The sequence below is a fragment of the Choloepus didactylus genome, chromosome 7, assembly GCF_015220235.1.
Source record: "Choloepus didactylus isolate mChoDid1 chromosome 7, mChoDid1.pri, whole genome shotgun sequence".
NCBI lineage: Eukaryota > Metazoa > Chordata > Mammalia > Pilosa > Megalonychidae > Choloepus > Choloepus didactylus.
This window is the reverse complement of record NC_051313.1, coordinates 121,147,242-121,169,991: the sequence shown is the minus strand read 5'-3', so window position 1 is coordinate 121,169,991 and position 22,750 is coordinate 121,147,242. Positions and strand designations below refer to the sequence as shown.

The window sequence follows — 22,750 nt, the reverse complement described above, 5'->3', positions numbered from 1 at the left end:
ACTCGTGACACATGGGTGAACCTTGACTCTCCCACACACCACACACAACAAAACAATCCTCAAGACCTGCCAATTTTACCTTCTGAGCATCCCTTAAAATGATTCCTCTCCTTTCTGTCTGCCACTACCTAAATTTTGATTTCCATTCTTTCCCACTGAGATCACTGCAGAAGTCTTCGATTTCTTTCCTTTACAAACTAGTCTTCACAGTGCAACCAAAATGATCTTTCTGAGGCACAATTCTCTCCTAGAGAGTCTTAGACTTGCAGTCCTTCAGTGTTCCCCTGGATAACACCCTACATCTTTATCGTGGCTGACAAGGCCCACCAAGAGTTGGACAAAACCTACCTCTCCAGCTTCACCTTTCACCATGTCTCCCTTGTACCTGCTACATCAAACTTCTTGACAATGGTATCTTCCAAAGTCATCATATGCTTGTTTTTTGACCTTTGCTGTTCCCTCTGACTGGTAGCCTCTTCCCCTCTCTGTGCTTGGCTAACTCCTGCTCAGTCTTCAGGCCCCACCTTGGACCTCTGTTCATCTAGGAGGCTTCCCCTGACTCACCAACACTGGCTTAGCAGCCCCTTATTGGATGTTCCCATAGCAATGCTTTACCATGGACTCCTTATATAACTTGCTGTACAACACAGCTTAAAGCCCTGTCCCCTGCCCCTCCCTGATCCACACCCCAAGGTCCCTCCTATATGAAGCCACTACAATCCTATGGGATCCAGTACCACCCTTCTCATAGCACTTATCACACTCTTTTGCTGTTGTCTATTTAATTGTTTCCATTTTCCAATTAATTGTGAGCTCCACAAAGGGCCATTTCCGCCTTGCTTATCACTTAGCAATGACCAGCAAATAGTAATTGCTCAACAGAGGACTGGTGGGTGAATGAGCACTCAGGATCATGGTAGTGCTATCCACCTCACTTCATGATGATAGTTCAATGAATACATGCATGACTCCACACAGCACTACAAAATTATTGCATTGCTATAATATTGGATTGGTACTATTGTATTACATTATTATTGGTGTCATTATGGTATTACAATATTATTGGATTGGTACTATTGTATTAAATTATTACTATTGGTGTCTGTCTGCTCTAAAAAGCCATGAATTCCTTCAGGGCAGGGTTTATGCCTTTGAATATTCAATTTTCTTTTGTCCCAAAACTCAGCATGCTTGGCACATACTGTTTTCAACCAAATTTTAGTGGTTGTGTCAATGATTATAAGAACCCAAGAAACAAAGGTCCAGATAAGTGATCTGCCCTGAACCACACACAATTACTTTGTTCCAGAACCAGGAGTAGAACCCAGAAGGCAGTCTAGAAAAAGCAAAGCCAGAGAATTGTTGATCAATGTCTAAATGAAGTTCTAGCACAGAAGAGAGAGGCACTGGTTTCTCTCCATCAAGAGCTTGGCCAGATGCTGTGGGGGCAGCCAGAGCCCCTGACCTCATGGCCGAGCATCCACAGATAAACATGACCCAGGTGAAGCAGTGAGGCCAGGGGTCCTGGATGTTTCAGCATGGAGGGAAGACTGGATGCTGGGTTCCTTAGTTCCTTTCTTAATCAGTTTCAATCTCAGCCTCCTTTGCTGTTACCTTCCAACGGCATGAGCAAGACAGCATCTCAGAAGAGTCATTTACAGTCTAGCCCCTTGGGGAAATTAGTTGCTTCCTTCCAGGTCTTCAGCATAGAAATCTCCCCTCTGCAGCTGCCCCTCCTGCTACAGGACTCAATTCCTTAACCCAACCCCGACTCTCACAAATGCCCCCTGGTGAAACCTGACACTAGTGAAAGATGAAAAACAGCAGCAGAGGAGGCAGCATATAGGACCATGATTTTTCTTCCTCTCCTCCACTTTTTGAGCCTATGACTCCAATGTCCCCAGCCTCCTCCAGCAAAGCTGAACATCATAACACCCCAGAGGAAGCTGAGTTGGGGCTCCTTTCCTCCATCAGCAGACTATCAGCAAGTGGGAGATAAGTGGGTTTTTCTTCCTTGGGACTTTTTCTCTTTTCCAGGACATTTTGAGAAAGCTACAAGCACATGTACACACCAGAAGCATTTTAAACTCGGCACTGACACAAATTCCAAGTTATGTCCTCACTGGGACCAATGGAGGGGATAGGCTTAAGGGAATGTGTAGCCCAAACGCCTCAGTCTAATACATTAAATACACTTGGTTTCCTTTGCTCCTTGGTTGACAGGGTCTCAGTTGGGATTAGAGTAACTGCTCAGTGACCCCAAACCTGAATGGGATGCTTTAGAGAGAAAAGGAAATTGGTATTCCTCCTCTCCTCATCCTTACCCTAACCGCTAACCTGTCAAACTTCACTTTTCACTACCATCCAAGCCAGACTACACTGTGGCAGCCAATGGGACAAAGCCCATTCTCCCTTTCCTCCAGGAATTAAATCCAGAAAATTCAGACACTTGCTTAACAGGTGCCCTGACTGACAAGAGAGCTCATCTCTGCTGAAATGCAGAGGTGACACTATAAGATGGCTCTGGTCATCTGCTGACATCTAGCTCAGACCCTGCAGTCACTTTTGCCCCATCTCCAAACCAGGGTAAATGGGATGCAGGAGGCTTATTCTGTGCCCTCCCTTATAGATTCTGTACACCCTTCTCGGCCCAGGTTGGAGGGAGAAAAGAGTAACAGGGAGAGAAGTCCATTTCATTACTTACTGGGCTTTTAAGTAATGAAACTTAACAACGTACTTAAACAGCTGTTCTGCTCAAATCACAAATGTGCACACAAGGTGTCTGCCAGTAATTAAGACTCTATTCCTAAACATTTAATCAATGTTTTCACAAGCATTTTGTCTTAATTAGATATTTTTATCAACAGGAAGTTCTAGAACTATACCGCATAAGCCCCCGGGATTTGGAGAATGTAGTACACCTTTCTTAATCCAAATACTTGGATGCTTAAAGATGGGCCATCATCACGGCCAGGCTTGCAAACTTAGGTCAAGCCCCATTTGTGCATCTTCGTATGCTCAATGCTTAGCACAGGTCCGGAAACATAGTGGATGTTCAATAAATATTTGCTGAGCTTAAATAAATCCTCTAAAAAAATCTCCCTTGGAGATATCAGCTTGTGACACCTTCTCCCACCACTCCGTCTCCCAGAAACGCCTGGTCTGGGAGCAGGGGGTGCACAGGGTGGCTGATTTAGTCAGGAGGGAACGACATAAATTCCAAAAGGGGGTTGGATTTAAGCCAAGCCTCAACAGCCTGAACTGACCTCTTGTCCCCATCCCCATCTTGATAAAGGGATTCCCAATATGCAGAGAGGGAGGGTAGACAGAGGAAGCAGCTTTCAGGGTCTTGGAACCCACTGAATTAACTCCTAAGGGGACTTTTCCTTTGTGAAGACAATATACAAGAAAAGAAGGGAGAAGAGGAGAGAAGCCTCCGACAGCTGTCAGTCTGAAACAGCCGCTCTCACTTCAGTCCATTTGGGGAAGGGGCTACAAAGCAGACAATCTTTATTCACAATTGGGGCAGCAGAGGGGAGATACTCCCAGGTCAGTCCAAAAGCAAAGATATTGGGTGGGGAAGATGAGGCAGTGTGGGGACTCAACACTCATCCTCACCCAGCAGGGCATAAGGGTTTCGGGCGGACAGGATGGACTCTGGAGCCGAGGTCGGGGTGTCCTCATCCCCTTCCCCCTCCTCATCTGCATCGCGGTCCTCCTCTCCCTCCTCCTCACAGGAGCTGCTCAGCTCTTCCTCTTCCTCCTCCTCCTCCTCGTCACCTGCCGGCCCCACCCTGCCCTGCAATACCACCAGCTCCATGGTCTCTGGATGGGACTCCCAGGTGCCTGGGGAACCAAAACAAGAACAAAAAGAAAAAAAAGGAGGAGAGTTTTGAGCGGGGAACTAAAGCCAGAGAAAGATGAGGAAGAAGCAAAGACTAGGAATAACAATCATTTTTATAGCTGTTCACGTTCACTCATTCTTTCTTTCAACCAATACCTGAGCACCTCCCACGTACCAGGCACCAAACAGAAGCTCTGCACATATTAACCCCAATCTTCACAACATCCTTAACTGAGGGTAATTTTCTCCCGTCTCGCAGATCAGGAAACCAACTCAGAGATGTTAAGTAACACAGCTGGCCAAAAGGCGCAGAACCCAGGTTTTGACGCCCATTCTGTCTGGCTGAAAAGCCCATATCCTTTGCCACACTCTAGCAGGGGCTGGGGAAGAATGTCTGACTCTGACCTTTCTGTTCGCTGTAGCCTGGAGGGTGAAAACACAGGCTGAGGCGGCCATCCACGGCCAGCCGCAGGAGGCTGTTGGCTGCTCTGTAGACATCATTTCGAGCTGCCTTGGCTGTCTTGTAGCCACGTTTCTCTGCCCAAGCTGGAGCAAGAAAAGAATAATGGGGAGAGAAGTCCATTAACCAGGTCCCAGTCACCAGCCCCCAGCCCCTGCAACACAGTCCTTCCAGTTTTCCTGAGAACATTCCAGGCCACAGACCTTGCTGGCTCTGGGACAGAGATATAGGGGTGAGTGGACAGCTGCTTCATCGACCGCAGAGTCTCTGGGGAAGGGAAAGGAGGTAGGGCCAGGTAAAAGGCGAGGCCAGAGGTGGGCAGTTAAGGGTGGAGGCAACTGAAATCAGGAGGGAGAAGACAAGCCCAAGGAGAAGCCGGGTCCATGGAGCCCACCTTCACAGATGTCCCAGGCACACCAAGGGTGTTCGGCTGAGGGGTCCTCAGCCTCTGGGTGGCGCAGGTGGAGCAGGGCCTGCACAGGGATGCGGGAGGCCAGATAGCCCACAGCTGTGTAAGGCTCCTGGATCTGGGCGATGGGATAGATCCCTGCCAGAACCTGAGGGAAAGCAAGAGCACTCAGCACTCTCCCTCCATTTCCCACCTTTTCACCCTTCCTCTGCCCTCCCTGCCTTCATACCTGCAATTGCCTGGGAAGAAGAGAGGGGAAGATGAGGCCAGGGCAGTCACAGAGCTTCACAGAGGGAGTAAGAAAGTAGGTCTGAAAGTAGCGGGTGTGGCCTGGAGTTCTGGAAACACTCACAACCTTCCGCCCTACCAGCCCGTTGATGAGTGAGGACTTTCCCACATTGGGGAAACCTGAGGAAGGCAAGGAAAACACAAAGAAAAGTAACATTTGACAACATCCCCATGGCAGGCAGGACTTGGTGCCTTGGCTATAGATGAAATGGGAACTGGAGGGCTCAGAAGGAAGGACATGGTATAACATCAGGAGCTGCACCTCTGGCTCTAGACTGCCAGGGGGACCTCAAAGCAGTTTACTTAGCTTTCCAGGCCATGTTCCCTCATTTCACCATGTGGATATCATGTGGAATTCAGAGAGGTCAGAATTAAATGAGATAATAGCTATAACAGCATGGTCCAGTGCCTGCAGTTACAGTAAGTGCTCAATACGAGTTAGACACACATCCAATAATAATCATCAGTACCTCACTCAAAGAGAAGACTGGAAGGCCTTGGCTCACAGCTGCTCTCTTCATGACGCCCACCACCATCGTTCAGGCTGACTCCAGTATCTGCTTAGATCTGCTGCCCAGCACTCTGGCCTCTCATTCCCAAAGATTGTTTCCCTTACCCACCTCAGCTACCCACTCCTGTGGCCGTGACCCTTGTCATGCTATACTTCCAAAATCTCAATTTCAAACACCCCTCCTCCAGCCCTTGTATCTCATTTTTCCAGCTCACTTATTCCAGTTTCTCCATTCCAATAATTCTTTGATCCTGGCTCCAGCATGGTAACTCTTTTTAACACCAAACTCATGTCCTCATTTCCCTTCCTACCCAGCTTAGATTCCATGATCCAGCTCAACAGCCAGTCCCTTTTATAGACCTTCAACTCCCCAATCCTGCCTCTCTCCTCCATCTCATTCACCTGGAAAACCCCAACCAGGTAAAATGCAACATTCAGGACCTGCTCCTGAGCACCTGAATGTGGCTGGGGAATGATGCCCGACTGGGGTGGCTGCACTCCTTAGCAACACACTGGAGTGTCTGTAAGGCAGGTGGATGGGAGGAAGGGAGGAAGGAAGGGTTATGAAGGGGGAAGGAGAGAGAGAATTATGGATTTAATTATGTCCTCCAAAAAGACATGTTCAAGTCCTAACCCCTGGTCCCACGAAGGTGATCTTATTAGAGACTGTCAGCAAGCCACCACCAGAACCCTACGGACTGCAGAGGGAGTGGGGCCCTGCTCACATCTGGATTTTAGACTCCTGGTCTCCAGAACTGTGAGACAATAAATTTCTGTTATTTTAAGCCACTCAGTTTGTGGGACTTGGGTACAACACACCTAGTAAACTAAGACAGAGAGAAAGACAGAATGACATACAGATAGATGAAAAAGAAAGGGAAGAGAGGGAGGGAGAGAGAAAAAAAGAAAGAACCCTCCTTTGACAACCCCCACCACCCCCATTTCTCTGTCCTCTTCACAGTAAACTCCTTAAAAGACTTGTCTATTTTTTGTCACCACTTCATGTCATCTTCCTTGTAAACTATAACATATACGAAAATGTGTAACACATAAATGAACAGCCTGATGAACGCCCTGGGTCCAGAGTGTCACACTTCCTCACGGCTCCATTGTCCCTTCTTGAATACAACCCTCTCCTTCCACACGGGAACCACTGTTCCGACTTTTAAGAGATTCCATTCCTTGCTTTCCTTGTAAGTTGTATGACTGTGTACCCTGGGCAATGAAGCTTAACTTTGCAGCTTTTGAATGCTATATAAATGGAATCACAGAGTATGCATTCACTTGTGTCTGGCTCCTTTCATGCACATTTACCTGAGGGTCACTCATGGTGTCACACATTCTCCCCCACTGACCTACCCCAACCTGGCTTCCTCTCCACCCCCACAAAGAAACAACTGATCTTCACATTGCCAAGTCTGCAGGACAAAGCTCTGTTCTCATCTTACTCAACCTGTCAGCAACATTTAATACAGCCAATCCTTCCTTTCCTCTTGAAATGCTTTCTACTTTTGACTTCTGGGACACTCTCTTGGTTTCCCTTCTCCCCTTTGCTGGCTCCTCCTTTTTCCAACCTCTAAATGCTGGCTTGCTCTGGGGCTCAGTCTTTGGCTTTCCCTTCTCCATTTACCTCCTCTCCCGCATCTCATCCAATCCCATGGCTTTAAATACTATTTATAACCATCAGTGGCTTCCTAAATTCAAACCTCCCCTGAGCTCCAGACTCCTATACCCAACTGCATATTTCAATATCTCTACTTGGGATATTTAAAAAGAATCTCAATTGCAATTTCTGGCTCCCCTTCCCTCCCAGCCCTTCCAAACCTACTCCTCTTCCCTGTCTCTTAATTCTCAGTTGCTCAGGACAAAAATCTGTAAGTTCTTCTTTACTCCTCTCTTTTACTCACACCACAAATGCAACCCATCAGCAATCTTGTTCACTTTGCCTTCAAAATAAATCCTTTTTCTGGCCCTGTCTGTCTTACACCTCCATCTCTACCATCCTAGTCTAAGCAACTCTCATTTCTTCCCTGGATTACTGAAATAGCCTCTGAACTGCTTTCTTTGCTACTTTTCTTGTCATGGGCCCCCATCCCCACCCCACCCCTTATTCTTCACTCAGTGGTAAACTTTAAAAAAAGGAATCAGATCCTGTCAGCCACCCCCACCTCCCTGCCCACTGGCTTATTATCACATGTAGAATAAAATCCCAAAGGCCTCCTCATAGCCATGAGACCCTACGTGACATGCCCTGATATTCTCCTCTCCCCTGGCTCCCTATACACCAATCCCCTTGTACTCTTGTTGACCCCACAATCATCAAACTCATTCCCACCTCGAGACCCTCCCACTCACTGATCCCTTGCTACAAGGCCCTTCCCCCAAGCTCTCCAAATGGCTCGCTTTTCTCAACCAGGTCTCTCCTGGATCGCCACTCAGGAGCCCTCCTCTCCCAGTCACTCTCAATCCTCTTTCATTGCTTTATTTTCTTCATTGCCCTTAAATACTATGATTTCAGATAGTAAATCTATTTACTCAGCAGAAAACAAGCTCCATAAACATTGGGACTTTTCTGCCATTTTCATGGCAGCACATAGGGTCATGATTTGTTGAATGGATAAATGAATGAGAGCTGGAGAGAAATCCAAACTCAGGACTGCCTGTGTCACAAAACACTCTCCCTATTACATCATCACCCTGAATACAGACAAGTTACTGAGGAGGCTGCTGACAGTGGGAGCAGAGGCCCCATGTGAGGGTCAGAAGTCAGGGGAGGGAAAGCCAGAGGAAAGGACTGGAAAGGGGAACAATCGATCAGCAGCCAGGCACGTTTTTCCTAAGACAAAAGATAAAATTCAGGAGTTTCCAAGGAGCTCAACTCTCTACTCCATTCCCCTCAGTTTCTTCTTGGCTGGGCCCTTTGTAGTTCCAACATCACCCCAGATACCACAACTTTGCTAAGATCTTTTCTCACTTTCTCAAGAATTAAAGTTCCAGGGAATCCCACTCAAAATGAAAAAGGGCTCTGGGTCCTAAACATGCCTTCCTTTCTCCCCAGAGACAAAGTCCTTAGTTAAGAGAAACTTCCCCTTGACAATAGGCTCAAAGAGTTAAGACCCAGAAGGAACCTAATTCTTGCACAACTCCTACTATGATTTAATGCTCACTCTACTGCAGACTAATTACTATGATCGGAACAGTTAATATAGATAAGTCATTTAGACCAGTACCTGGTACCTGGTAAGCACCTTATAATACGTTGAATTTCAACAATAATTACAGGCATACCTTGTTCTAGTGCACTTTGCTTTATTGTGCTTTGCAGATACTGCATTTTTTACAAACTGAAGGTTTGTGGCAATCCTGCGTCGAGCAAGTCTATTAGTGCCATTTTTCCAACAGCATGTGCTCACTTCATGTCTCCATATCACATTTTGACAATTCTCTCAATAATTTCAAAAATTTTCATTATTAGTAGTATTATATCTCTTATGGTGATCTATCATCAGTGATCTATGATGCTACTATTGTAACTGTTTTGGGGCGTCATGAACCATGCTCACGTAACGGCAAACATAATTGATAAATGTTGTTTTTGTTCTGACTGCTCCACTGCCCAGCCGTTCTCCTGTCTCTCTCCCTCTCCTTGGGCCTCTCTATTCCCTGAGACACAACACTATTTGAAATTAATAACCCTACCATGGCTTCTAACTGTTCAAGTGAAAAGAAGAGTTGCAAGTTTCTCACTTTAAATCAAAAGCTAGAAATGAGCAAATTTAGTGGGGAATGCATGCTGAAAGCCGAGACAGGCCAAAAGCTAGGCTTCTTGCGAGTTGTGAATGCAAAGGAAAAGTTCTTGAAGGAAATTAAAAGTGCTATTCCAGTAAACACACGAACAACAAGAAAGCCAAACAGCCTTATTGCTGATATGGAGAAAGTCTTACTGGTCTAGATAGGAGATCAAACCAGTCACAACATTACCTTAAGCCAAAGCCAATTCCAGAACAAGGCCCTAACTCTCTTCAATTCTATGAAGGCTGAAGAAACTGCAGAAGAAAAGATGGAAACTGGCAGGCATTGGCACATGGGGCTTAAGGGAATGAAGCCATTTCCACAACATAAAAGTACAAGGTAAAGCAGCAAGTGCTGATGTATAAGCTGCAGCAAGCTATCCAGAAGATCTAGCTAAGATAATTGATGAAGGTGGCTACACTAAACATCAGATTTTCAAAGTAGACAAAACAACCTTCTACTGGAAGATGCCATCTGTGACTTTCCTAACTGGAGAGAAGTCAATGTCTGGCTTCAAAGCTTCAAAGGACATGCTGACCTTCTTGTTAGGGGCTAATGCAGCTGGTGACTTGAAGTTGAAGCCAGTGCTCATTGACCATTCTGAAAATCCTAGGGCCCTTAAGAATTATGCCAAATCTACTCTGCCTGTGCTCTATAAATGGAACTACAAAGCCTGGATGACAGAACATCTGTTTACAACATGTTTTACTGAATATTTGAAGCCCACTGTTGAGACCTACTGCTCAGGAAAAAAAAAAATATTCCTTTCAAAATATTACTGCTAATTGTTAGTGCACATGGTCACCCATGAGATGATGTTTTCAGGCCTGCTAACACAACATTCATTCTGCAACCCATGGATCAAGGAGTAATTTTGACTTTCAAGACTTATTTTTTTTTAAGAAATACACCCTACAAGGTTAAAACTGCCATAGACAGTGACTCCTCTGATGGATCTGGGCAAAGTCCATTAAAAACCTTCTGGAAAGGATTTACCATTTTAGAGGTCATTAAGAACATTCATGATACATGGGAGGAGGTCAAAATATCAACATTAATAGGAGTTTGGAAGAAGTTGATTCCAACCCTCAGGGATGACTTTGAGGGGTTCAAGACTTCAGTGGAGGAAGTAACCGCAGATGCGGTGGAAACAGTAAGAGATCTAGAATTAGAAGTGGAGCCTGAAGATGTGACTGAATTGCTGTAATCTCATGATAAAACTTGTACAGGTGAGGAGTTGCTTCTTATGAATGACCAAATAAAGTGGTTTCTTGAGAAGGAAATCTACTCCTGGTGAAGATGCTGTGAATACTGTTGAAATGACAACAAAGTATTCAGAATATTAAATTAACTTAGTTGATAAAGCAGTGGCAGGGTTTGAGAGGACTGACACCAAGTTGGAAAGAAGGTCTACTGTAGGTAAAATGCTCTCAAACAGCACTGTGTACTACAGAGAAGTCTTTCAAGGATGAGTCAACTGATGTGGCAAACTTCTGTGTTGTATATTTTAAGAAACTGCCACAGCCACCACAACCTTCAGCAACCACCACCCTTATCTGTCAGGAGCTATCAACATTGAGACAAGACTCTCCACCAGCAAAAAGATTACAACTTGCTAAAGGCACAGATGATGGTTAGCATTTTTTAGCAATAAAACATTTTTTTAATTAAGGTACATATATTGTCTCTTTAGGTACAATGCTATTGCACACTTAATGGACTACAGTATAGTATAAACATAACTTTTATATGCACTAGGAAACCAAAACATTTATGTGATTGCTTTTATTGAGATATTTGCTTTATTGCAGTGATCTGGAACCACACTCACAATATTTCTCAAGTTTGCCTATAGTATTGGTACCATTATCACTATTTGTCAGGCATTGTTAGGCATTCTCAACACTATTCCATTTAATCCTCATATCCATTATTTTACTAGATACTGAAGTCCTCGTTTTAAAAATCAAAGTAACTAACAAATATTGTATGATCTCACTGATATGAAACAATTAAAATATGTAAACTCATCCAGTCAGAAACTAGAACACAGGTACTCAGGGTCAGGGTGGTGGTGGGGAATGGGCAGTTACTGCTTAATTGGTAGTTTCTGATTGTGATGATGGAAAAACTTTGGTAATGGTAGTGGGATGGTAGCACAACATTGTGAATGTAATTAATACTACTGAAGTATATATTTCAAAGTGGTTGAAGGGGGAAATTTTAGGTTGTATATGTTTCCAAAATTAAAAAAACAAAAACAACAAAAAGAAAACAAAAAGAGAACACAGAACTGCACAACACAAAGAGTGAGCCCTAATGTAAACTATGGACTACAGTTAATAGTATAATTATAATTATAATAATATTGTTTCATCAAATGTGACAAAGCCACCATACTAATGCAAAATGTTAATAGGGAAAACTGTGCGTGGGGGGTTATATGGAACTCTGTACTTTCTGCATGATTTTTCTGTAAACCTACAACTGCTTTAATAAAAAAAAAAAAAAATCAAAGTGACTAAGACTCAGAGTGGTTAAATAACTTGCTCAAGATCACACAGCTGAGAAGTGGAATTGAACTCAGGTGTCCCCATGATCCTTCCACTATAGCAGTTGGCCTCCTTGTCCATGACCACAGGCAGAAGTTGCCCCCTTAGAGACCCTGCGAACTAATGAGGCCTGTCACTTTTTCTCTTTTTAAAAGATTGAAATTCCTCTCCCAGGAGGCCATCATACCCAGGCTGCCACTTCCTTACCCACACAGCCGATGGTCACCACACCATCTTTGTAGTGCTCCCGGGTTGGGCCGGTTGGTTCCATTGCTGAATCAGTCTGCTGCTCCACCAGGACTGCTGGCCCATCCTCTTCTTCCTCTTCCTCCCCAGAACCATTACCCCAGGTGGCCCCAGCCACATCCCGGGCCATCTTCTCCCGCCAGCTGCTCAGGTCCACTGCTCAGGGAAGAAGAGAAAGGACCATACAGGGCTGCTATATGGTGACAGATGGTACACTGCACAGCTCTGATGCCATCAGTGCCCTCTGGAGTTGTATAGTGTCCAACCTGTACAACAATAGTCCACAGACACTCCCCAACCTTTACTTGATCTCACCCCTGGAATCATCTGCATTTCTGTGCCTGGATTTCTGAAGAGGCAGCAAGCCACTGAGGTTCCTACCTACCTGCTGCCCTACTTGTTCCACTGAGTTTGTCTGCTCCCTATTCCATCCCTCCCTCTAGCCTCTCTTGAGGGTTCATAATAGAAAGGATGACTTCTAGAAAGGTCAGCAAAATGACTCTGGATCTTGGGTCTCTCCCATGGCCCTCTTCTAAGGGACACATACCTTTCCCCGCAGTGATGGCTTCACAGGCTCTCAGCAACTGCTCTGGACCCAGGGCCCGAGTCCATCCTCTTCCCCGCTTCCGACTCTTCTTTAAGACTGAAGTCAGAGGGCACAGAAGGGTTAGCACGCAGGTTCCACCATCCCATCTCTCCTACTGCCCTTATGCCCAAGTTCATGTATCCCCTTGTCAACAAGCCCCTCTATTCTCCCCTCTAAACTTGGCCACCCCAACTCTCCCATGTTCCCTTCCTTATTGTCTACTCACCACTACTAGAGTCCTGTGGGGAGCGGGGGTCCCGAGGGAAAGATGTGAAAAGGACGATGTGGAGCTGGGGGTAGTGTTGGTGGAAATAATGCTTCCAGGCAACCACGAGAGCTGGCGGAGCCAAATCCACTTTGTTCAGGACCAGCACCAGGGCCAGCCCAAGTTCTCCAGTCACATACTCATAAAGTGCTGGTGGGAAATTCACAACCTGAGATGGGGTTGGTAAGAGGATGGAGCAATGAGAGGTCAACACAGGGTCCTCTGCCTCCAGCTCAGAGACAAGGCCCTGGCAGTAGCAAATTCTAGGGGTGAAAACAGTAAATCAGTCAATCTTGAGGAAGCAGGGACCAGTAATATCTGTGCATGAGTTTCTGGTGGGCTTCCTCCAGGTCATGATTAACAATGATGATGACCCAAAAAGAAAACAAGGAAATTGTGACACCCAGCACACTGAAGTAAAGGCCAGAAACAAAAACAAGGGATAGAGGATTGGAGTAGAAATTAATACATGTTTTCATGGATATACAACTGTATGTGTGTGTACACGTGCATGCTGTGTGCATGTATGTGTAAATGTATGTTCATACATGTCTGCATGTTTGCATTATGTGCACCTGTGTATGTGTGTGTAAATATGTTTATGCAATATAGAGATGCAAATGCACACACATATGCGTTTGTGAGGGTATATGTAGGAGGGCGTGAGTACATGTCATTACAGACCTCCAAACTAAAAGTTCCCACAGACCTCCCTTTCTCCCATTGGAGAACAACAGTGAAGCGGAAGAGCCAGGATTTGTACAAGGGTAGTTGAGCACCAGAGTCTACAGCCTTAATCACTAGCCTAGCATTCCAGGGGATGCTGAGTTCCACAGTGACTGATGTGGCAGTGCTAGAGAAATTAAGGAAGGAAGAAAGGGCATCTTTGGGTGGGGTGAGGGGAAGCTCCTAGCTATCTCTATAGAATCCCATGGGACCTTCTACTGGCCCAGCTCTGGTGAGCTAGGAGACAGGGGATATAGTTGTCAAAGGAAGTGGAGAAAGAGAGATAGCTGGCCAGGGGGGGAGTGACAAATCATGGTAAGAGATAAACAGAGTTAAGTCCATAACTTCAGATATCAGCATGGGGCAGAGGAGTCTGAGAAGGAAGAGGGATACCTCTCTGTCTCCCAACTGCAGTCTCTGACCTTCATCCCACAAGAACTTTCCTCCCCGGCCCACCCTCGTTCTCAGTACTCACTGGATGTCGGATATCAGTGATGAGCAAGACAATGTCAGACATCTCTAACACCCGCCATAGCTGCCTCCATGTCTGAAAAAACAAGAGATGGAAGAAGAGGACCTAGACCTAGGGTCCCTCAGCCTCCTGACCTCAGACCAACTTGACCATGGGTGGACTATGGCCCACTCCTGTCTCCATGCCAGTCTTACCTCCAGATTGTGCTCAAAGTAGCTAAGTTTTTCAGAAGTGTAAGCTCCATGGATCTTCCCAAGATACTCCTGGAAGCTCCGTTCCTCCTGGCTCATCAGCTGCTCCTTGGACATCTCATAGCTCCAAGGAGGACGTCGGGGAAAGTCCAGAACTAGAAAATCAGGAAAAAGTCCAGTTAAGTATGAGAAAAGTTTCAGGACTTGAGGGTGCATCCCAGACCACTCCTTCCTCACAGTCAGCTCCTACCCGTCCAAACTCCTTCTGCCAGCCCATTCTCTGACCCGAATATCCAGGTACTGAGTTCTTACTCACCCGAGCCAGGCTGATAGACTTCCCTGATGTCCAGCTCCAACACCTCAGCACTCACAGGCTGTAGCACTTGCTCCCGGGCAGCTTTCTTTCTCCTCTCCACCTCTTCCCGACTGTCCCGTTCAAAATGCAGCCGGTATCTAAGAAGATAAGGACCAAGGTAGCCAGCATGGTCCTGTGGCTACAAACTCTTCCTTTCCCTTCTTGGGCAGGCAACTTCCCAAAGCTGTCCCGTTATTCAAGTTTCCTCTCTCAATTTGCCTTCCCCCCTAGTCCCTCTCTCACAAAATATTCAGCCACCCCCTAGGCCCTCACCCTCTGAAAATCAAACTCTCTCCACCCCTCTGGAGGAACGGATTGTTGGCCCCCCAGGGGAGCTCAGTGACCCTCTACCCACCTTCGGAGAACCGTGGCATCCCATCCCCGTCTCCTCCACTTTCAAGTCTCCACCAGCAGCAGCCCGCTTCCTGTCCCCAAACCTTCGCTCTGACTTCCGGGTAGTCGGGGGAGACCTGGCCAGCCCCCCGCCCACCCTCACCGATTTGGGTCGTAGCCTCGTGGACCCAGCCCCTGGGAAGGCTGCTGGTTGAGCCTGCGGATATGATGGGTCACAGATTCCCCGTCCGAGGTGTCAGTCTGCTCCTCCCGCCGCTCCCGGCTCCCGCTGCGACTGTTGGAACTGGAGCGCAGTCCATCTTGAAGCCCTGCGGGGAGGGGCCGGTGACGCCAGTGCCGGCCAGCTCTCAGGGGCCATAAGAACCCCTCCCCGGGTGGCCTGGCTCCCTCTCACCCCACCCCACTTCTTTCGACGCTGGGTCCCCTCAGCCAAGCTGCTTGGGACCCTGCCGGATGTGCATGGGGGGACTCACTCCTCCTCGAGAGCTGCGGGCCTGACGCCCCGTAGAGGCTAGAGGAATTCCCCTCCCCCAACTCCCCATCCTTCTCCACCCCTTCCAGTTGTAAGAGGGGCCTGGGGTGGGGGAATCCGGTCCGCAGTTGCCCGCGAGAATCGGCGAGCGCCCACCGCCCCTCCCACGCCCCCAGAGGTGCGGCGGGCACACCCCTCCCTACAGATGTGCGGGAGTCGGAGCCCCGCCCCCTCCTCCCGTTCCCGCACTGACCTCGCTTCCGCTCCCGTTTGTCCTGCAATTGCTTCTTCTTCTGCTTCACGCTGAAGGGCTTCTTCCTCGGCATGGCCCGGACCAGCCACCTGGCCCGCCCTCCGCCGAGCTCCCGCCGCCTCAACTGACTCCCCTTGGGCAGCCCCAGCCGCAAGGGCCCGGGACCCTAGAGGGGGCGGGGCTAGGTGACGTCAGCGGGCGGGTCCTACCGACTCGCCGCGGCAGTCCGGGTGTAATGCGGACGGGGAAATTCAGTCACTACCCTCTGGGAGTGAGGCGAGAGGATGATGTGGGGTGGGCTACCCGCACAGGAGAATCCGCGGCACTGAGAGGGCGCAGCAGCGGCAAGGAAGGAGGCGCGCGTGGGAGGATCGGGCTAACTTCGTCACGGACGCTACCAACTCACGTTTGGAGGAGGGGGGATGCGTGTCATGCGCGCCGTGGAGAAGCTACCACTCATCTGGAGGGGGCGGCGGAGCGGAGGGCGGGATTGGGGCAGCGTCCAGAGAGAGGCAAGCTTGGACGCGTGGAAGCTACCTCACCAACTCGGGTACCTGACCTTAGTGGAAAGCCAAGATTGAGCGTCCCAGGAATGAAGCTAGGTTGCTGGGCTACACTGGGGGCAGGGTCAGAGGTCATGTGGAGCGGGGGGCGGTCTGAAGGGTTCTGGGCGCCGCCCCGATGCTACCTGAATGCCTCGTGGGAACGAAAATAAGGAGCAGGTTTACAGATCATAAGTGCAAGCGCAGGCGGGAAGTGAAACCTAAGTGGGACAAGGACCTTTGGGGGGAGGTCAGAGGGCACGAAGTTGTGCCTGCAGCTGTTACCATAGTAACGGGGGACCGGATGTGGCGATCATAGAGTGCGACATCTCTTCTAAGGCCTTCAGGCTCGAGAGCCCCTCCACTCTATGACATGCCGTGAGAAGCCGGCTGTGTTGGCTCTTTTCAAGTCTTTATAGAAACACGGCAAAGAGAATGCTCTGCATTGGTGCCAGCGTCTGGCAAAGACGATGGGAGGCAGTTTACCTGAGAATGGAGCTGCAGCAAAGGCTCCCGGCAGCCTTCCGGAAGTGAAATGGAGGGAGCCTCATCCTCGCTGTCCACCGACCCCCCGGAAGCGGAAACAGAATGCCAGTGTGCCCCTTCCTCACTGCCCTCCAAATCCCGCTGCAGCCATTGCTGCAACCACGATGCCGAAGCGAAAGAAACAGAATCACCAGCAGCCACAGCCGCCACAGACCCCACTGCCAGAGCGGGAAGAGACTGGAGACGAGGAGGACGGGAGTCCCATCGGTGAGGAGCCTGGGAGGCGTGTTGCACATGCCTGTCAGCCCGTCCGGGCGAGGGGCGAAGGACTGACACCGGTTGGGGGTGCGGTGTCTAACAGAAAGAACAAGGGCGCGCGCATTGGGATGGGGGCGTATCCCGGGAAGAACTCTGAATAAGGAGTTCGCTTACTTGAACCTTAAACCTCAGGTCGGCCCCCAAACCTTTCTAGGGAGGCAGGGGAGAAGAGGATAAAGAGCTCTTGTGCGCAACCGCAGAACGACAAGGGAAAGGGATCGTAGAGAGATTGCAGATTTTGATGAATGGGACGATAATTAGTGACCACACTTTCACAAGGGAAGGTGGAAATTTGGCCTTCTCTGAACTGCTCGGAGGGGTGGGGCGTGGGAGAGGGGCGGGGAAGATAAAACAACCACCTGATTGGCTAACAGTTTAAAGTGACTGGATTATCTCTGGAATCATTTGTGATGTTTTGGATAGCAACACTATTAGGGAAAGAAAAAGTATCCTCCCCCAGAGATGAATTTCCACGTTTTGCAAATCCTGAAACAAGCTTTGTAGAGGAGAGGGCAGATAGATGGGGTGAGAACTCTGCATTACTGCTAAGAATGTACTTGGCTTTACCAGTTGGAGTAGGAAATGTATACTGAAGAAAAACACAGAAGAACAGAAGCATCAGTCCTTCATTTAGTCCATTCTGATGACCATATTTTCATGTCTACTCTCAGGACCCTCCCAGCCTTCTGGGCCCTCCCCCATGGCCATGGAAGCCTGGTGACCCCAAGTCAGGTGAGAGGAAGGGGGCCTGATCCTGGATTAAATCCTGGAGAAGGGAGCAAGGGAGGGAGTAAAACCCGTGGTGGGGGACTTAAAATAAAAATCAGAGTTTCTGTACCTAAATAGAGAAGTATTGTGTATTCACACAGTAGAAAAGTAACCATTGTAAAATGTCAATTCTTCCCAAATAGATCTATAGATATAGTATATAGATACAGTGCATTCCCAGTCAGAATTCTTATATGTTTTTTGTGGAAATAGACATTCTTCATTTTTATATGGAAATGCAGAGTCAGCATGAGAGACTGCCAAGACAATCTTGAAGAATAAAGTGAGAGGACTTACTTTGAACGTCAAGACTTATTGTAAGGCTATGGTAATTATGCCAGTGTGGTATTAGCACGTTGATAGACATATAGGTCAATAGAACCAGCACAGAGAATCCATTAACAGGTCTGCATATATGGACACTTAATTTATGATGAAGGGGGACACTGAAAAGCAGTCTTTTCAGTAAATGATGCTTAATCAATTGGTTATTCATGTGGGGAAAAAATGAAACTTGACTCCTATTCATACCATATACAAAAATCAATTCCAAGTGGATTATAGAGCAAAGTTCAAAAGATAAAGAATACTTCTAGAAGATAATTGTATTTTCATGATCTTGGAGTAGGTGAGAGTTCTTAAAAAAGACAAGAGACATTAACCATACAGGGAAGATTGATAAACTGAATTACATTATAAGTTATCAACTTCTTTTCATTAAATGACACCATTAAGAATTTAAAAGGAAACCAAAGAGGGAGAGATGTTTGTAACATATATAACCAGTAAAGAGCACACGTCTAGAAAATATAAAGAATTCTTCCAGACGACCAGTTAAAGAGCAAAAAACCAGAACAGTCACCTCCTAAAAGAGGAGCTCTGAATGCCCAATGAACATGTAAGTACCCAGCATCATGAGTGATCAGATTAATGCATGTTAAAAACACATCACTTTCCACACTCACCAGAATGGCTAAAATGAAAAACACTGACAATATCAAGTGTTATCTAGGATACGGAACAACTGCTGATGGGAGTGTAAATTAGTACAACTGCTTTGAGATAAAAAATTTTTGACATTGTCAAACTTGAGCATACATGTGCTGTATAACCCAGCAATTCCTCGACTACACATATAGTCAACAGAAATGCATACTTATATATAACAGAGACATATATAAAAATGTTCATAGCAGCATTTTTTGTTATAGCCCCAAACTGGAAACCACCCACATGTCCATCACCAATAGAATGGATAAATAAATTGTTGCATATGCATGCAGTGGATACTACACTGCAATGAAAATGAACGAACTACTGCTACTACAGGCAACCTGGATGAATCTCACAAACATGTTGAGCGAAAGAAGCCAGACACAAAAGAATGCAGACTGCATGAATCCATTTACGTGAAGTTCAAAAAACAGGCAAAAACTAACCTGTTATGTCAGAAGTCAGGGTAGTGGTTACCTTTGGGGAGGAGGGTGGGATAGTGGTGGGGAGGAGGGCACAAAGGTGGACTTCCAGCATGCTGATAAGGTTGTCTTTTCACCTGGGTGGTGTAGCACAGGTGTGTTTATTTTGTGATTATTGAGTTGTACACTTAAAATTGGTATATTTTTATGTATGTATATTGTACTTCAATAAAAAGAGTAAAAACAAAAATCAGGACTTCTGTATCAGGATTAAGCTGTCCATTGATTGATTTTCTGTGTCTTTTTCTCTGCAGCTCTTCACAGAGGTCCTCCAGGATCAAGGGCACCAATGATTCCACCACTGCTGAGTCTCCCACCTCCTCCTCGGGGTAGGGGCCCAATTCGGGGAGGCCTCGGTCCTAGGTCTGGCCCATACGGTCGTGGTTGGTGGGGAGCCAATGCTGAACCTCCTTTTCCCGGGCCAGGCCATGGGGGCCCCTCCAGAGGAGGCTTTCACAAAGAGCAGAGAAACCCTCGAAGGCTCAAAAGCTGGTCTCTTATCAAGAATACCTGCCCACCTAAGGATGGACCCCAGGTTATAGAAGGTGAGGTTTGTTTTTTTAGCCTGTGCATATTTAATACCCATTACTGCCAGAGAGGCCCGATTCCCAGAAGGCCCATGACAGCCTTTGGGCTGTTCTTTTTCCTTTTGAAGTAAGAGTAGCTCTGAATGTTTCTTCCAGGATAAAGACTACCATTCCCAAAATATCTTGGAATAGTAGGGATAAGAAACCTGACCTCCTTCCCCATCTCTGCTTTTTTGTTACATTTCTTTCTCAAGTTTTAAACTGCCCAATTTTCATTTGTTCCACAGACAAATCCGACCGCCCTGTCTGCCGACACTTTGCCAAAAAGGGCCATTGTCGATATGAGGACTTCTGTGCCTTCTACCACCCAGGCATCAATGGACCTCCTCTGTGAGACTGTGCCTTCCCATCCAGGCTGGAATGAGCCCTCTATGACCTGGCGGCCATGTATTACCCTGTGGCCCTGTGATGGCTATTGTGAGGCTCTTCCACCCAACCCTCAGTCAGTGACATGCCCACCTTCATCCACCACCTCCTCATTTGGGGTTCAGAATTGTGTTTCATCACTGGTGCACAGTGTGCGCTCTTTCTTTTGATTCAGCCTCAAAAGACTAGCCTTCAGGACCCCATCTTTGCTCCCTTCAGCTGCCTCCTGGATCCTCTTCCTTCTCGCCAAATGACTGCTGAACAGGAAACCTCGTTGGTGCTGTTTCTCGTGCATCTGTCCACCCATCCCCCAGTATTGCCCTCGATTCCTGAGAGCCCTGGAGCAGTTTCCTACCATTCCCTTCTTCTGGTTGCTGGTTTTAAGTCCTTTTCATGTGATATTCCCTACCTGCAATGTTGTCAGCTGCTCTGTGAAACTCACCAGGTTGTACGGCCTGGGGTCTAATTTGAGTAACTGGTACAGAGTTACTCCCTGAAAGGCCACTCGCCCTGCTTTTGAATTTTGTGGTTTCTGCATCAGTAGCATGATCCCCACCGCTATGGTCTGTGATCACTGTGCTTTGTGAAACTGCATCCCCTTGTAGCCTTTCTCAGTGTCTGTGGCATTTTTGTGATTTCCCAACACTAGAATAAGTTATCTACCAAAATGAGTGAGGCTTTTGGTGCCCTCTAGACTTTCTCTGCCTGCCAACATGGGAGAATTGTGAAACCTTCCATGAGACTGCCTCCCTGGTCCTCCCCTTTCTCACAGTATCAGTTATTCTGGGTCTGAAGCAGGCCCATGAAACATCTTATAAAGCCTCTGATGGGCCTACCCTGTCTCCTCTCCGGCCCATTTTAGTTAGACTGTGTCATTGTGAGGCCACCAACCCTTTCATTGGAAATCTGTGAATCTCCACCTGGTCTATCTTTGGGTGGAATCTGGACAGTACTGTTGCTCTCTCCCCACCCTATTCCCCTACATCCCTGGCACTGGTTGTTTTCTGTGAAAACAACAGTGAACAGATTCAATTTGGAACTGGCCCTGGGGAAATGGGTCAGTTAGTTGTGTGGGCAAGAGGGAGGGATGAGAGCTGTTGGAGAAATGAGTGAATTTTTTTTTTCTTTTTAACATTTTTTTATATTAGTAATAAACGCAGTGGAAACAAGCATTTTCTTTAATCCCTGTGTTCCAGGCATCTCTGGAGGTGCTAATGAGGCTATTCTTACTTGTTGGCGTCAGCTCATTGTTCGTTTACTTCATGTGCAGTGGTGATGGAGAATGACAAATTTTAAGTTTCTTCCAGTTCGAAAAAACTAATGGGTCCCCTCAACCTATAGGTTGTTTGTAGGTTTGATGTTTACAGAATAGCAATGCCTAAGCATTTTTTCTATAAATACTTGTAGAGTGCCCATGTGCAGGCAATATACTAGACACTAGAGATAACTGAAGCCAAAAACAAATGAACTACTTGTGGAATTTAAAAATCCAAAGTCAAGACATAGTCATCAAATAATCACTAACACATGGAGAGTTAAAAGTGTCAAAACTACTGTGGAGGAGACACAGTGAAAAGGGATGTGTAATAAAGGGAGTTGGGAGGCAATGACAACTGAGAAGCTAAAAGAAGCAGGAGGTGGGTGAGAGAGCAGTCCGGGCAAAGGTCCTGTGGTGGGCTAAGAACTAGGGGAAGAGTGGGAGACAAAGCAGAAGGAAGAGGAGCTAGACCACCAAGAGCCTTGCAGAATATACGGATTTGGATCTTACAATAGTGAGAAATGTTTGAAGAGTTTTTGTGTTTTTTTTTTTATTTTTTATACCTTTATTAGGTCAAGAGACTATTTCCAACTTGCTTCGTAGTCTTCATCACAACTTTTTATGGTTACACACTGTTCTATGGTATATTAGTAATGTTTGGTTGTAAGTGACAGAAGCTCAACCTGAATGAGCTTAGGCCAAAAGAGAACTTTGTGCAGAGGATATTGGGACATCTCACAGAAGCCGAGGATAGACATGTGGCTGGGTCTTGGGGAACCAGATTTTATGCTGTGTTCTCGGGCATTCCTCCCAATTCAGGTTGGTGTATGATGAATGGATGGTCTCGTTTGTCCCCCCGCAGTTATTCTGGGTTATTTACTAGTTGTTTCTGGTTTTTTGTAGTTGTTCCAGGGGGACTACTTAGCTTCCACTCTTCTCTATGCCGCCATCTTGCCTCTGAAGAGTTTTAAGCAAGGGAGAATCATGGATTAGATTGGTTTCTCAAAAAGATCAACTCTGATAACATGGAAAGGGCCAAGCTTGGAAGTGGCGGTTAGGTTACTTCAGTAGTCCAGGCAAGTCATGATGGTACCTTAGACTTGGGTAGTGACAGTGGAGTTGGAGAATAGTAAACATTTGGAAGTGGGAAGTAAAAATGAAGAAAGTATTT

At 46.8% G+C, this 22,750-nt stretch overlaps 2 protein-coding genes across 4 annotated transcripts; one reads left to right on the top strand and one right to left on the bottom strand.

Moving 5' to 3' along the window:
• Positions 1-3,496: 3,496 nt before the first annotated feature.
• On the bottom strand, positions 3,497-16,829 carry GNL1 (G protein nucleolar 1 (putative)). The gene is made up of 12 exons (XM_037843053.1): positions 15,780-16,829; positions 15,197-15,362; positions 14,662-14,798; positions 14,349-14,500; positions 14,158-14,229; positions 12,918-13,125; positions 12,653-12,748; positions 12,067-12,261; positions 4,946-5,124; positions 4,702-4,864; positions 4,253-4,393; positions 3,497-3,849 (listed from the first exon to the last, which is right to left on the bottom strand). Exons 1-12 carry the CDS (start codon positions 15,850-15,852, stop codon positions 3,605-3,607), a joined length of 1,827 nt encoding a protein of 608 aa, XP_037698981.1. The 5' UTR covers positions 15,853-16,829; the 3' UTR covers positions 3,497-3,604.
• Positions 16,280-21,487, top strand: PRR3 (proline rich 3). 3 transcript variants are annotated; one of them, XM_037843129.1, is made up of 4 exons: positions 16,280-17,074; positions 19,623-19,697; positions 19,794-19,913; positions 20,183-21,487. In XM_037843129.1, exons 1-4 carry the CDS (start codon positions 16,792-16,794, stop codon positions 20,287-20,289), a joined length of 585 nt encoding a protein of 194 aa, XP_037699057.1. In that variant the 5' UTR covers positions 16,280-16,791; the 3' UTR covers positions 20,290-21,487. The 3 variants fall into 3 exon arrangements, with proteins under 3 accessions (XP_037699057.1, XP_037699058.1, XP_037699056.1); XM_037843130.1 differs by adding an exon at positions 17,797-17,857 and having other exon boundaries at positions 16,280-17,094; positions 19,623-19,913; XM_037843128.1 differs by having other exon boundaries at positions 19,623-19,913.
• Positions 21,488-22,750: the final 1,263 nt, after the last annotated feature.

What these genes read in the sequence shown, in the direction of transcription:
- PRR3 (XM_037843130.1), top strand. Translation starts at nt 16,792, where the DNA reads ATGGGAGGCAGTTTACCTGAGAATGGAGCTGCAGCAAAGGCTCCCGGC. An exon ending in GTGAGGAGCCTGGGAGGCGT is followed by an intron (nt 17,095 to 17,796) that starts GTTGCACATGCC and finishes GTCTACTCTCAG; the next exon opens with GACCCTCCCAGCCTTCTGGG. An exon ending in TGGACCCCAGGTTATAGAAG is followed by an intron (nt 19,914 to 20,182) that starts GTGAGGTTTGTT and finishes TTTGTTCCACAG; the next exon opens with ACAAATCCGACCGCCCTGTC.
- GNL1 (XM_037843053.1), bottom strand. Translation starts at nt 15,852, where the DNA reads ATGCCGAGGAAGAAGCCCTTCAGCGTGAAGCAGAAGAAGAAGCAATTG. An exon ending in AGCCATCACTGCGGGGAAAG is followed by an intron (nt 12,262 to 12,652) that starts GTATGTGTCCCT and finishes TTCCCTGAGCAG; the next exon opens with TGGACCTGAGCAGCTGGCGG. An exon ending in TTCTTCCCAGGCAATTGCAG is followed by an intron (nt 4,865 to 4,945) that starts GTATGAAGGCAG and finishes GCTTTCCCTCAG; the next exon opens with GTTCTGGCAGGGATCTATCC.